The 15,335-nt window shown below is 37.2% G+C and overlaps 1 protein-coding gene and 1 long non-coding RNA gene across 4 annotated transcripts in view; one reads left to right on the forward strand and one right to left on the reverse strand.

Moving 5' to 3' along the window:
- Positions 1 to 189: 189 nt before the first annotated feature.
- Positions 190 to 15,335, reverse strand: part of PALS1 (protein associated with LIN7 1, MAGUK p55 family member) — a 78,106-nt gene continuing 62,960 nt past the window's right edge. For all 3 annotated transcript variants that reach the window (XM_028119030.2, XM_028119159.2, XM_028118976.2), the window contains 6 exons: positions 15,220 to 15,291; positions 14,578 to 14,649; positions 11,941 to 12,108; positions 11,051 to 11,253; positions 9,468 to 9,578; positions 190 to 3,410 (listed from right to left, as the gene is read on the reverse strand). In XM_028119030.2, coding sequence (XP_027974831.1) covers positions 3,234 to 3,410; positions 9,468 to 9,578; positions 11,051 to 11,253; positions 11,941 to 12,108; positions 14,578 to 14,649; positions 15,220 to 15,291 — 803 coding nt within the window. In that variant the 3' untranslated portion in view covers positions 190 to 3,233. The remainder of the gene's footprint in view (positions 3,411 to 9,467; positions 9,579 to 11,050; positions 11,254 to 11,940; positions 12,109 to 14,577; positions 14,650 to 15,219; positions 15,292 to 15,335) is intronic.
- LOC114221214 (uncharacterized) lies at positions 2,799 to 11,280 on the forward strand. The gene is made up of 3 exons (XR_003611711.2): positions 2,799 to 3,567; positions 8,984 to 9,095; positions 11,167 to 11,280. It is a non-coding gene; the product is annotated as an uncharacterized LOC114221214 (long non-coding RNA).

Here is a 15,335-nt window from a genome sequence, read left to right on the forward strand (position 1 = left end):
CTACAAAACTGCGATGACTTTACGGTTTTAGCATATCGTTAACTTAGAAATCAGAACACTGTGAACCGAATTTGTTGTGTGGGGTGATGTGATCCGTAGGGGAAGGGAACGATCATGAATAGAAAGCCAGAGTGTGTGTTTGTGTGACACTTTTTGTTGGTATGATTGCCTCCTTTGGGAGATCGAGAGTGGTACAGTAGAAAAGTGAATGTTATGTATTTGTCAACTCACATCCCTAGCCTTTGTCCCCGCAAATCCTTGGCTGCATATAAGTGGAATTTGCCCGAGTATTTACATACGTTTTTTCCTAGAAAATGTTTAAGTTCACAGTGTTACACTATCTTTAATAAAATTTTTTTAAAACAAGGAAACAGAACCTATGTCTGTGCCAATAGGGGGCACTCCCCCACCATGAAGAATAAATTAAAAGGTATTTTATGTTTCACGCAGAGGTTCCAGTGGACTTATTTCTGGCAAAAACTTGCAGACCGAGTGGTTAGGTGAGTTGAAACCTTGACTAGCAGAGGATGTAAACACGGAACGTACTCAATGGTTTTATTTGAAATATAATTTTACTTTGTTTTTACAATACGGTGTGCAGTATGACAACTCGAGAACAGTGCAGATACAAGGTAAGAGTACAAAGGGGGATTAACATGTCAGAAAGGTTACCTTTTATTAAGGCTAAATCCCTGGTTTATAGTTTCCATACACATTCACAAATCTACATTCAAATTATTCCTTATCAATACTTATTCCTTAGGCCATGAGAAAAGGGAAAAGAAAATTCAGATACATTTTTCACATAAAGCAAATCTGGATTAGTCTAAATACTATTCTTTTCCATTTGTTCTGACTTACGAAAATTTAGCAAAGGAAGGTATTTCCTTATTTAAACTACTGTGCATTTTATTAGCTATTGCCATCATTCCTGTAAGTGGTTAAGACCTCCCCCACACCGGGGTCTCCAATCAGAGCCACAAAGGACAGGAAACGGAACTGGCCAGAGCGGCCGGGCAATTGGGTGTATAGCAAGGCTTTTTTTTTTTTTTTTTTTAAGGAGGTCAACAACTAAGTTTTCACTTTGTTTAGGGACTGTGTTGAATATCAACACATCCATGTCACTGAGACGGAGAAAAGTTTGGGACATAAACATTTCTGTCCCTCTCCCATTGCTGATAAGGAGAGAACTGCAGGATTTCACTGACCCCCAAAATCTCTTTGTCAGCTAAGTATACTAGGACATGGCATGTGCCTTGGTGTAGGGGATGTGCCTGTGAAAGCACATGGCCCTCGCGTGGCTCTACGGCCTGCAGGATAACTCAGGAACCGGCCCATAGCTACTTCAACTGCCAACGTTTTAGATCTTAGGGCCGAAAGCAGTTGTCCCTTAGGAAAAGCAGCTCATAAAACTCCATTGTCTACCATAGACTACCTTTCATTCCTTAAGAGAAAGTAAAATGGAAAACTGAAAAGATTAAGTGCTAATATTCCTTGGTTTTCTCTGTCCTAAACTGGAGTGTTTCAGATCTGAAAAGATAGGATGGCATTCCTTCCCCTGACCCAGGAATGTTACTTTCTTCCTAAGGAACGGTTATCTTGAAAGTATTTCCATGTAAGACACATTGCAGCCGACTTCAAGGCCATGCAGATTTGAACAGAAAAGGCAACATATACTATCTACATTTGTTCAAGTAAAATTACATAGAAATCAAATATATACACAACAACGAGACAAACTACTCATTTACAACAATTGCTTACGTTAAATTAAGTGACAACTCCATGTTATTCCAGTGTTTAGCTTTGGGAACAGGTAATGCTGTAGCTAAAGTCATAAAAATAAAAGACATTCACATTTGAGGTCATTTGACACACATCACACCATCCCTGAAGGCTTGAAAAGACTACAAATTAACTTTCCGTGCCAACTGCAGAAGTTGAATTTTATAGCTGCAGCTACAGAAACAGTATGAAGACCCCATTAGCTTAAACATTTATGATTGAGCAAAGCCACTGCATTCTGGTCATTAAGAGGCAGAACTTGATAGGATAAAAAGCTGCTTCTGCACGCTTAACTCCCCCCTCACCCCCCATGTTCTTTTCCTATAATGTTCAAATGACTTTCAGGTCATCCTTTCCTTGTGATCTCAAAGTCAATTGTTACAGTATTTCCCCTTGGATATAATTTTACTCCAATGCTGAATGAGTGTTATCAATGACCATTGGTCACCTAGTAAATATTAGTATACAGCACAGCAGCTATGTTTATCCCAGAATTCCAGTTTATTACTTACATATGGCACAGGCATCAAATTATACCGTGCTCATATATAAAAATGCAAAACTGTCAAATGTGCTATGTCCTCTCATATATGAAAAACGATTTGCATCATGAGGAAAAAACTAAGTTTATATGACCATCTGCCATTCATGAAAGTGTTACTTACACATTCTATTGTACTATGCAGATCAGAGAAGGAAGCAAGGTTATAGAATCACTTGTGATAATTTAAGCAAAAACTTCAGAAAATCATTAAAAAAATCAGCATATGCTATATATATTTAACTAGATCAGAATCTGTTGAGTGTGCAGTGAAATCTGATCCACAAAGTCTGAGCTAAAAAACGTGTTTCTAACGGAATGTCTTAGAATTAAAAGACACACAAATGAATTCAAGCCTAACAGTAGCTTGAGACCAAAGTGGTGCCATTTTTTTTTTTTTTACATTTTAGGAAAATATTTCTGATGACAAAACCAGCCTTCTAACCAAATACTGTCCTGCCCAGTACACAGAAGCACAGCCCCCCCCGCCCCCCGCCATGAAGTCCTTTAAGTTAACTGTTAAATAGCATCAGTACTTTAACTATGTGAGACATGGACCACTGTGCATATACAGACAAGTTTTTTCATGGAAATAGGACCAGGCAGAAAAGATTTAGTTAGGTGAAAACAATTAAAAGGTTTTTACATGGATAAAATGGAACTGGTCTGTTGAAAGCTTCCATTTAGAATCCCCAGAGGAGGCAAGAACCTCTAAAGCCATGTACGGAGAATAAAGACTGCTATGCACAAATTGCCTAAGGGAATTTTCTCACTCGTTTGAGATCAAAGAACAGGTCTACAGCTTATTTGGTCTGCCACCTCAGGGTCTTGCTGAAGTGTCAGGGCTCTCTTCCTAGTGGCAGTTTGCCAGATCAAGTCCAATCATATCATAGAATGGGTGTTTCCCTCACCTCAGCCAAGTGGATGGCACCCACTGAGGTTCAGTATCAAGTTTGTTAATTAACCTAAGCAGTTCCTGATAGGCTTTATCAAGATCTGAATTCACAATTGCTGTGTCAAAGTAGTGGCCATTGTTCTGTTCCATCTCTCTAGTCTTCTCAATGATTTCTCTCAACTCTTCAGGCTGGAAAGACAAGACAAAAACTGAGGTAATGCCATTCCTTACCAAAATATACAGTGAGTCAGCGATGACTGAAGAACAAAAAAATGGCCTTCTATTGTTTGCTGCCTCTCAAAATATGCCACTTCAGGACCTCCTCTTCAACCCTGTGATGGCCTCGGTGATTATCATCCTTTGGTGTCTTCAGGGACTCAATATAACCTGTTTATACTGCTACTCAGGTTTTCATGTATTTCTGTTTTACTCACCAGAGGCTTCAAGGCAGACTGTTACTTAGAATTCCCTACAAACATTTGTTTTCAAGCATTTTAGAACATCATAACCTTTCCCTAAAAACATAACATCTTTGAAATGCAGAGTGAAACTTTCAGGTTGAAGCAAGGTTGGTAGGACCCAAAATGCCATCTACTCTTGGATTTATAAAGATCTGCTGTCCTTTAGATCTATTACAGAGTTAAGCAGGGTAAACATTATGGGAAAAGAAAGGGATCAACAGAATGGGTATCCTTCTATGAAAACACTCCCGGTCAACCCAAGATTTAATAATCTAATGTTCTGGGGGAATTAACTTGGCTGTAAACTGCTTCTCTGTTTTCAGTACACCAAGTAGGTTTTAAAGATGCAAAAAAAGTATTCTAAGAAGAGTTTGGGAAATGATACAGAGCAGGCTACTTTAAAACACTGGGTAAAGGAAACAGCTGTTTCACACAGATGAGCAGGTAGTAAGGTAGGGTGTGAAACTTACACAGAATCCTCTGATTACCAGGGACATGTGTTCAAGAAAGTAAAACTGCCCCCAAATCACCCATCAATGAAGAGGACTAACTCAAGTCCAAATGTCTCCGATATAAAAGTCACACACCAATACCATATTGGACCCACAATACAAAACAACTTATTCAGCTGGCTGACCTTCTTTAACAGTAGGAAAACATTAAAAATACGACAGCTCCGGCCTGTCCTGAGGCAGTTTCTTGTGTGGCTAATTTTCATTCTGGAATGTTGTGCATCTGGCTGTGGTACACAGAATCCTTTGTTTCCTAGGGGACTCTATTACACCATTATAACTGAACACACTGTAACATTCTTGCTAAAGCTTAGGTCTACTCAAATCTCAAGACTACTTAAAGAACATTCCAGAAGTCAAAACAGAATCTAAAATTTGTGGTGCTAGAGTTAAAATGTAAAGCCCTACATCTCACAGAGATTCACATAAAGAACCAACCCACCTAGTTTTTATCAAATTTAAGGCATTATTTTGTCTTTTGCTAAAATGGCTTATAATTTCCTATTTTTTCAAATTACAATTCATGACTAAGATAAACAAAATTGTTTTTGCTCAAAAAGTTCTGGACTGAAAAAACTGGCCTACAGGCCAAATTGACTGTAACAGTTCATACTATCAGTGTACCACTCTCAGGCCCCCATTCTAGCAGAGAGATTCAGAGTACAATCAGATTAACTGATTATTTACATTCTGCATCCAGTGAGAACACCGTCACTTTCCTGATTAGCACAATTTCATAGAGTTAAAATTGAGGACTTGTTTTTATTCAACACTTCTACTGTATGATAAAAAGCACTACTGGAAATACCAAAGGAGAGGAAACATAAGTGGAATAAAAAGGCAGTAAGATACACTGCCCTCTGTACACTCTTACCAGTGTGCATGGAACGTGCACCCAGACAGAACCGATGCTGGGTCATAAAATAAGGCTGAGAACATTTCTGAAAGATTCACATCTTTATAGACTATGTTCTCTGACCACAGTGGAATTATAAATCAGTAAAATATTTTTTTAATCTCCCAATCTGTGGAAATTACATACTTCTAAATAACCCATCTGTTCAAGAAGAAAATGACAAACATGAGAAAAGACATGAGAAAAATGAGAAAAAACATAATGTCAAAATTTGTAGGATGCAACTAAGGAACTGCTTAGAGGGAAATTTATAACTTCGTTTTAGAAAAGAGGGGCGCCTGGGTGGCTCAGTCGTTTAAGTGTCTGCCTTTGGCTCAGGTCATGATGCCAGGGTCCCGGGACTGAGCACCCCATTGGGCTCCCTGCTCGGCAGGGAGCCTGCTTCTCCCTCTCCCTGCTGCCCCTCTGCTTGTGCTGTCAAATAAAATCTTAAAAACAAAAAAAAGACGTAAAGATCTAAGTTTTCTTCAGAAACTAGAGCAAGTGCAAATTAAAGCCAAAGTATAAGTCAATTAAATAGAAAAGAGACAAATAATAAAATTAAAGACAAAAGGCCTCCAACTTTTTTTTTAAGATTTACTTATTTGAGGGCCCTTGGATGGCTCAGTCGGTTAAGCGGCTGCCTTCAGCTCAGGTCATGATCCCCAGGTCCTGGGATTGAGCCCCACATCGGGCTCCTTGCTTAGCAGGGAGCCTGCTTCTCCCCTGCCTGCCACTCGCCCTGCTTATGCTTGCTCTCTCCTGTGTCAAATGAATAAATAAAATCTTAAAAAAATTAAAAAAAATTTAAGAGGGAGAGAGCATATGTGAGAGCAGGGCGGGTGGCGGGGGGGAGAGGCAGAAGGAGAGAGAGAATCTCAAGCAGACTCCTGCTGAGTGTGGAGCCTGACACGGGGCTCCACTCCATGACCTGAGATCATGACCTGAGATCATGACCTGATCCAAACCAAGAGTTGGACACTTAACTGACTTGAGTCACCCAGGTGCCCCTCCACCACTGACTTAGTTCTTCTTCTAAAGTGTTTTAGTTATTCCTTTTAATTTCCATATAAATTTTAAAAATCATCTTTTAACTTTCTATAGAAACACCTGCTGGGATTTTTCTTTTTTGGTAATGGCTTTCTTGAGATAGAATTCATTTACAATTCACCTGTTTTAAAGTGAATGATTTCAACTGTTTTTACTATAGTCACAGAGCTGTGCAATCAACACAATTTTAGAGTGTTTTCATCTCCCTCTCCCCAGCCAAAACCCCCATATCTATAGGAAGCCACTCCCCGTTCTCTCCCAACCCCAGCCCTAAGCAACCACTAATCTACTTTAGGTCCCTATAGTTTTGCCTATTCTGGACATCCCATAAAACGGAATCATTACAATATATGGTATTTTGTGACTGGTTTCTTTCACTTACAGTGTTTGCAAGGTTAGTCCATGTTGTATCATGTATAAGTACTTCATTCCTTTTTATGACTGTTTTTTGAGATTTATAATAAAGCTGCAGTAATCAAGACTGTGATATTAGCATAAATACAGAATAGAGTCCAGAAATAATCCCCACCCTGCTTCCTGCTACATATTTGGCCAGGTCATTTTTAAAAAAGGTACCAATGTAATTCAATGGGAAAAAGGATAGTCTTTTTCAAGAAATGATGCTAGAGCAATGGAATATCCTCCATATGTGTTATAAAACAAAACAAAAACAAAAAACACCAAACCAACCACCACCCTTACTTCACACTGAAAAAGATTAGTTTGAGAGATGATAGACCTAAAAGTAAAAGCTAACACGAGAAAGGTTTTACAAGAAAACATGGGATAAAATCTTTATAATCTTGGGGCAGGCAAGTTTTTTTACACAGTACACAAAAATCGTTAACCATAAGAAAAAAAAGTGTGCTTCTCTAAAACACTTCTGATCTTCAAAACACAAAACATATCATTAAAAAAGATAAAGATTTTGAGAAAATATTTATATCCAGAATATATATAAGAATTTTTAAAATTCCGTAAGAAAACAACCCAATTAAAAAAAAAAAGACATTTCATAAAAGAATATGCCTAAATAACTACATGAAAAGATACATTAGTCATCAGGCAAATGCAAATGAAAACCTTAATGATAACACTTCACACTTACTAGAATGGCAAAAATTCTTAACAAACCGACAAAAGCAAAATCTGGTAAGGATGTGGAACAAATGGAACCAAAGTGGGAACAAATGGAATCAAACGGATTTAAAAACAGTTTGGCAGCTTTATACAGTTAAAATATACACTTACCCTTTGATCCAGCAATTCAAGAGAAACAAAAACATAGATGTCCACCAAAAGACTATGAATGTTTACAGCTGCTTTAATCACACCAGCTCAAAATTGGAAACAACCCAAATTTTTAACTGATGAATATATTGTGATATACTTAGCTCATGGTATACCACTCAGCAATACGAAGGTATGAACTACTACTGTTAGACGCAACGTTGATGAATCTCAAAAACATTATGCTGATCAAAAGCCAGATATCTGCAAACTTAAACTCTATGGTTCCATTTATATGAACTTCTAGAACAGACAAAAATCTATGCTGACAGAAAGCAAATTAGTGATTGCCTAGGGAAGAATGGAGGGGTGTTAACTTTAAAGAAGCATGAGAGAATTTTCTAGAGTGATGAAAATGTTCTAAATCTCAACTGGCATGGCAGTGACACAGGTATACGTTTTGCCAAAACTCACTGAATAAAACGCACGCATTTTATTGTATATAAAATAATTTCAATGAAGTTAATTTTTAAAAATTAGAGAATTCTCATTAGAAAATCAAGCATACTGTAAAGTTTTAAACCATTTTGGTACTGATTAAGTTCTTCCTCTAAAAATATGTATTAATTGGTATCTTTCTAGACCTTACTCAATTAGGGATAGCTAATTCAAAATAAATAATAGGATAAATAATCCCGTGAGAACACTATCTGAGACTACCAACCCAAAGAAAGTTGCCTAACCTGTTTTGGAATGGTGTATAGCCCTTGCATGATACTAAATCCTTGGAGAAGAAAAACATAACAAAATAAGTGCATATTAGAAAATAGAAAAATTAGGCTGAACAAATAGGAGGAAGTCCACTCTAGTCCATCCTTTTCCTTAAACAACCATGGTATTTGTGGTCTACCAAAGTAGTTACTGGGCACTTAGTTTCATAGTTTTGTTTTCTTTATTGTGATCCCCCTCAAGAACAGCCAGTGATCATGTCTCATTTTTTTTTTTTTTTTGGTTGCAAACATGGAAAAGGGTGTTGTGAACACTACTTTAGCCAGCCGACCTATTTAGCCTAAACAAAGCAACCAGAATTAAGGCTCATCATGTAGGATGGGAAAATCCCTGATTGTCTATTGCCTAAGACATTAAAAATACAACCTTCATACATAGACTGAATAAGAAATATAAGTAGATCGATAATGGAAAAAGATCTATCTTGGGGAAGAAGAAAGAGGGTTGGTGGCTATGGTGTACAGCCAAGAACCATGGGAAAGGAGTGATATGCTTTTACTGACTTTTAAGGATCTTATAAAGAAGTGTGTTATGATGTGTGCTTATGGCTTTTAAAGAGATTTAGAGAGAGCAAATGAAATGAGAACTGAATGATTCCTCTGTAAAACAGAAATATTTAAGAAATCAGCAAAAAACAAGAAAAAGTATTTGTTACTTCAATATAGTAAGTCACTTGACAGTTTTCATTTCACACATTTAAATAAAGTCAATGCTTTCGGATTAACACATTAATATAATTTTATTATTAATAATGTTTAGTAAAATTGAACTACCCTCAACCATGTCCAGCATCTAAAATAATTTTTAAAAAATTTACCGTTTCAGATCATGTGAGAAGACCAAAGGGAGAAGACAAACAGAACATAAATTTCAATCAGAGAAAAGCAAGAGCACCCAACTGTGGCTCCCTACATATGCAGAGTATCTGCAGAAAAAAGTGGGTAATTCCTAAGAATCTGCAGAGAACTTTTTTCTTGGGAGTAGAGGGCAGGGGGTTACGTAATCCCTACTGGAAATAACACAGACCCATGTGAAGAAGATTAAGGATGTTTCAAGGAATGCCAAAGGTAACCATACATTTGGGGTAGCTATGGGGAATGTGTGGGGAACGAGAGAAGGCCCCTGCTTTGGAGAGCTGCCACAGTCCAGCCAGAGGCAACAACAGCAATTTTGGGAAAAGTGATATGGCAGAAAGAATAATCAGTTTGAAAGCTCAAGCTGATATAGCTTTTAAGCACTGTGACATGTTATGTCATCACTGTTTCATGTTTACTTTCAATGGAACAGTACAACACTATAATAACTTTACCTTTGGATTCTTGCCCTCCTTGGCCAATAATGCCCGAAGTCTTTCTTGTGAAGGGGGTGCAATGAAGATAATATATGGTTTCAAGTCTGAATTCCGGAGAGTCTTCAAGGACTATTTAAACAAAAGATATTTTGGATATTTACAATAATTTTCATTATTTAACTACTTCCCAATAATATACTTGGAATAATAATGTCATTTAAAAAAAAAAATCGGGGGCGCCTGGGTGGCTCAGATGGTTAAGCATCTGCCTTCGGCTCAGGTCATGATCCCAGGGTCCTGGGATCGAGTCCCACATTGGGCTCCCTGCTCCTTGGGAGCCTGCTTCTCCCTCTGCCTCTCTCTCTCTCTGTCTCTCATGAATAAATAAATTAAAAAAAAGTTAAAAAAAATTTAAAAAAAAATCGCCTATGAGTGTTTCCAAACATCTGTGTAACAAACAATTCACAGTATTTCCAGATCCCACCATTCACTGTAAGAATATATTGTGTACCTGGAACACACAAACACACAAAATTAGCTTACCCTGTTTATATAATGAAATAAAAATGAATGATATTGAAGGTCTACAACTGTGATGCTAAAATATCCTCTAATAAGATCACATAAAGATTATAAATAACCATATTCAAAATCCATTTTGGAGGAAGTAGAAATAAAGCAGTAATGTTACCATGTGCCAGGGTCTAAACACAAGGAGAATAGAAGAGAAACTACACACACACACACAGTTCTGGAAAAGTACACCCGAAAGCAGCCAGGGTCTAAATGCAAGAGAAACTACACACACACACGCACACTTCTGGAAAAGTACACCCGAAAGCAGCCAGGGTCTAAACGCAAGAGAAACTACACACACACACACACACACACACACACACTTCTGGAAAAGTACACCTGAAAGCAGCCAGGGTCTAAACGCAAGAGAAACTACACACACACACACACACACACACACACACACACACACACACACACACACTTCTGGAAAAGTACACCCGAAAGCAGCCAGGGTCTAAACGCAAGAGAAACTACACACACACACACACACACACACACACACACTTCTGGAAAAGTACACCCGAAAGCAGCCAGGGTCTAAATGCAAGAGAAACTACACACACACACACACACACACACACACACACACACACACACTTCTGGAAAAGTACACCCGAAAGAAAGCAAACTGTTTGAATTAGGAGACTAGTCTGCACGCATACACACACACACACAGAGGTAGTTCTGAAAAAGTACACCCGAAAGAAAGCAGACTGTTTGAATTAGGAGACTGGTTTTGATCCTGCCTTTGCCATTGCATGACCATGTGTTCCTAAACTGAAGCACTCTACCAAAACAGGGATTACAGGAACATGCCCTTTTCTATCTAAAAACATTATTAAGACAATGTGCTTTGATAAATATGTTAGCCCAAGTAATATAAGGAATTCTGAAGGCATTTAGTAATTTATACTTTTCTTAAATCAAATGTTTATAACTGAAACAGTAGAGACTAAGCTCTTTTGTCCATTAAAAAACATAGAGGATCAGTGGGGGAAAAAATGTATGAGAACTTTATTTACCTGTGTACGAAGACTTAAAAGACATATTTTGCCAGAGTTGATCACTTGCCGTACTGAATCTATGCTGGTTCCATACAAATTTTTCTCAAATTCACCATGTTCGATGAACTTTCCAGCTGCTATGTCTGCCTCAAATGCTTGCCGTGATACAAAGTGGTAATCTCTACCTGCTACTTCGTGGTCTCGCCTACTCCGAGTTGTATCTAGGCAAACAAAATCAGGTAAAAATAATGGGCATGGATCAGAGTAAGGTTGGGGGATAATTCTGCTAGTCAGGGAAAATTTCAATTTTGTAATACAGATGAAATGTAAAAAGATGAATTGAGGAAATCTTAAGAGCCCATGTGTTTAACACTGATTCATTTTATTTCTAGACTGAGAAATGAACAAAAATGTTTTAATATCTTAATAATAGTTATATTTAATTGCCTTAACACATGTTATGCTTACACTTTAAATTACTTCTGACATTTAAAACACTGCCACTCATCTTTTCCTAAAGTTTATTTCCACAAAGATTTTTTTTTTTAATCCTCCCCACCCCCCAGGTATTATATAATCTAAACAGAACTTCTATGTTCAGAGATTAGGTCTAAATTTTTGTCTTCTGCATCAGTTTAAAAAACCAGGAGCTGATTCCATATTGAACAGGGAATTGTAAGAAGCCCAAATTGAAATTCATTTAGAAAATAATTAGTACCATAGGAAAAACTGAAGTTTCTCAATAATCACTATCTTGAGTTACAAATTTTCAAAAGATTTTATTAAAACAAAGTTCCTCTTTCCTGGGCAAAACTGTTTTGATGAATTGGATGAAAAATTTCCCTCCAGTTAGGTTCTAAGGTGGTCAACTGAAAAGCACAGGAAAATGAGAATGCATCCAAACTTACGAGGAACTGCAGATGCAAAGCGGTCTTTTTCTTTGTTCATGAGTCTCTGGCGCAATTCATTCTGGCCACAGTTCTGTGGACCAATCAAAATGATAGGTCTTTTCCTATTTGCTGGCTGATGATAAAGTGACATTTCCTCATAAGTTAAGATTTCTTCATTGTCATAATCTTTGAAAAAGAAAAAGTTAAGCCCTTCAGACAGAATGATTGCCATGTTATAAAGATATAGATCTTCCAAAACAATTGGAAAGAAGCACAATTTATTATTAAAAACGCTTAACTTTTTGAATCAAGGTAAGTAATAACTGGGTAGGATTATATGAATATTTTCCAATATCAATATATACTTCCCAATACTATGAAAATAAATCAGACGATGTATTAATCCTTCTAGAAGCGTTTATTGCTTCTCATTTTTTGTAGTTTGAATGTTTTAATACAATAAAACTACTTGTACTGCTTGTACTGTAAAATAGCTAGTTGGCAGCCCATACTCTGACAGAGGGTGGGGCACCAGGGGAGGAACTAATGAGAATATGGTCTGTCATTTTTGTAAAACGGGGATACTAATACTATACTTAGGGGGTTGGTTTAAGGATCAGACACAATATATATGCTAAGCACAATTCCTGGCATAGACAAATATTTAAAATAGTAGCTACAAACTAGTGTTATCAGAGAAAGTAGGAACACTCTTCTGTGATTATAGAACTTGAAATCAGTTTGTGCTATCCAAACTTGGAATACTAACCTGATGTCACGATTCAAGAAGAGGTATAAATTGTGACAGGTGGGATAACATTCCTAAAGCCCATAATCCAGATGAAATCAGAGCTGTCAAGTGGTAAGAGACAAAGCCAGACAACGAGCAGCCTGCCATCTTCCCACTCCTATTACTTCCCCTGACCAGGAAGGAGCACAGATGTATAATCACACTCAGCTGTAAGTTCCGTTGGGGGCAGGCAATCATCTCAGTCTTGCCAGTGCTTAGCACAGAGTGCACAGTAGGAACTCAAACTGTATTTGTCTAAATTCTAGCTCTCTATTAGCTTTAAGAACTTAAGCAGATCTTTAATATCTGAACTTCAATTTATTAATCTATAATCTCAAGGAATTTATTGTGAGACCTAAAATGAGGTATCTAAAGCATAAAGTTACTGCCCCTGGAAGAGAATGGTTATTATAAATGATAGTTGTTATTATTAATAAAAATATTCATTATGATGACACCATTATGAAAAGCAATGTAATTCCTGCCCTTCCCAAAATGCTGTGCCCTCTGAAAAATCAGAGTTCTTTCTTGTAACATGTACAGATTATGACAGCACTTTTATTTATAAAGACTTAGTTATACATCTGTAAGCTTCGGATTTGCAGGTTTTCTGTAGCATAATAGCTATTAGAGCAGAACCAGTTTAGTGTGTTTCAAAGAATGAAGGAACATATTAATCACTTACCCAAATACAGAGGAAAGGATTAAAAATTCAATAAATCTTAGCTATACAATGTTTCAATTAGTATTAAGGATGTTTATTTTGGGAAAAAAGTAGATTGAATCTCAGATTTAGTTTTAAATGGAATTTTTCAATAATCTGTAACATTTTATTTTCATGTTTAATTTATGCTGCCTAAAAAAAATACCTGAAGGTATTGAGAGAATAAGCCTTATAAATTGTTAGGAGTGCCTTTGCTTTATTTATTTGGCTTCTTTCTGACAAGAACCAAAGCAGGGATAGCAAATTCTAATGCACATAAGGACCAACCAAGAAGGTACTGAGAAAAGCAGTAAAATCAGGTTGAGTTTATAATAACTGGATGTGGTGGAAACTGTTGAACTAAGATAGTTGAACTAAGTGTGTCTCTCTCACTAAAAGACAACAGTCATCACTAAGGTCCAGCAGACTGCTGCCACTTGGGAATACAAGCCCCATGTTATTAGAGTCTTTGATAAGAAGAGACGCTACACTTAAAATTTTTTTTTAATTTTAGTAATAAAAAACTGTATGTGCCTGACTCAGCCAGCAGGTAGCAGGTTCTGTGGAATGGGTTGCCTCAGTGACATGAGTTATTGTGGACAAAATACTCATTTTTACTTAAAATACAACCATATTGTTAGATTTTGTTAGAGGTATGTATTAATTTCACAAAGAATTTAAGTAGCAAAAACAGAGAAAACTATCAATATAACACTATATAATGCCACACTGTACTTTAATTTTTATGCCAGTTTTTCTCTAAGTTCAAAATGCTGCACTACTCATAGGATTCCAAAAGAAAATACTTCCTGTGAAATGACTTTCTTAAGCATATGTTACATTAAGAAGCAAAACAGGACTAGAAATATAACTCCCTGAAAACAGCAGTTTAATTTCTTTCAAGTGTTAGATATGGACCTTTTTCAGATATAAATCCAGCTGCATCTAAGAGTAGAACTCACCATCATTTTTCTTGGGCGGGGGGGAGAGCAGGAGTGGGAGGGAGAGGGGCGGAGGGAGAGGGAGAGAGAGAATCTTAAGCAGGCTCCACGCCCAGTGAGGAGCCCAACTCGGGGCTTGATCTCACAACCCTGAGATCATGACGTGAGCGGAAATCAAGCGGATGCCCAACTGACTGAGCCAGCCCGGTGCCTGAACTCACCATCATTTTTATTGGCATTATATAAAACCTTTTTCCTCTTCTTTTTATTCTTCTTTGCACACCATAGTTTTCCTGTTGAACAATTAAAGGCATAACTGTAAACGTGATACTTGTTTCCTTGAACAAAGCTACATATTTCAAATTGAAAACTCAGTTTTCCATTTAAATTTATAAACACTTATTGTTGTATAGAACTATTTTTCAGTGAAATAGTTATAATTTTCCATTAGTCTCACATTATAGATGATCTTTAATTCTTATATCTTGTCCTTTCTTTAGAGTTCTAAGATAATTAGTATTGCCTCTCATATCGCTCTTACCATGAATACATCTTTTTTGACAGTTCTAACTGATACGTAAATTTTTAAAAAAGATTTGAGAGAGAGAGAGAAGGAGTGAACTAGCATGAGCAGGGGGAGGGGCAGAAGGAGAAAGGGAATCCTAAAGCAGACTCCCCAGTGAGTGAGGAGCCCAATGCGGGGCTCGATCCCAGGACCCTGAGATGATGACCTGAGTTGAAATCAAGAGCTGGCTGCCTAACCGACTGATCCACTCAGGCGCCTCCTGATATGTAAATTTAAACATAGTTCCAGATGGAGACCCAAGAAACCTTTCGTTAATGTCAAATATTAAGGGTCTAACCTGATTTTTCTGGCTCCTTGTCTTCTTCTATGGTTTGCTTCATGGCTTCCCTTTGCTGCTGAAAGCTTTTCCCTTAATAGCAGGAAGAAAAGAGAGTAAAATTTAAGACAAAAGAA

Source organism: Eumetopias jubatus, unplaced genomic scaffold (genome assembly GCF_037043125.1).
Source record: "Eumetopias jubatus isolate StellerSeaLion01/CBP00866 unplaced genomic scaffold, mEumJub1_p1.0 scaffold_7, whole genome shotgun sequence".
Classification (NCBI taxonomy): Eukaryota; Metazoa; Chordata; class Mammalia; order Carnivora; family Otariidae; genus Eumetopias; species Eumetopias jubatus.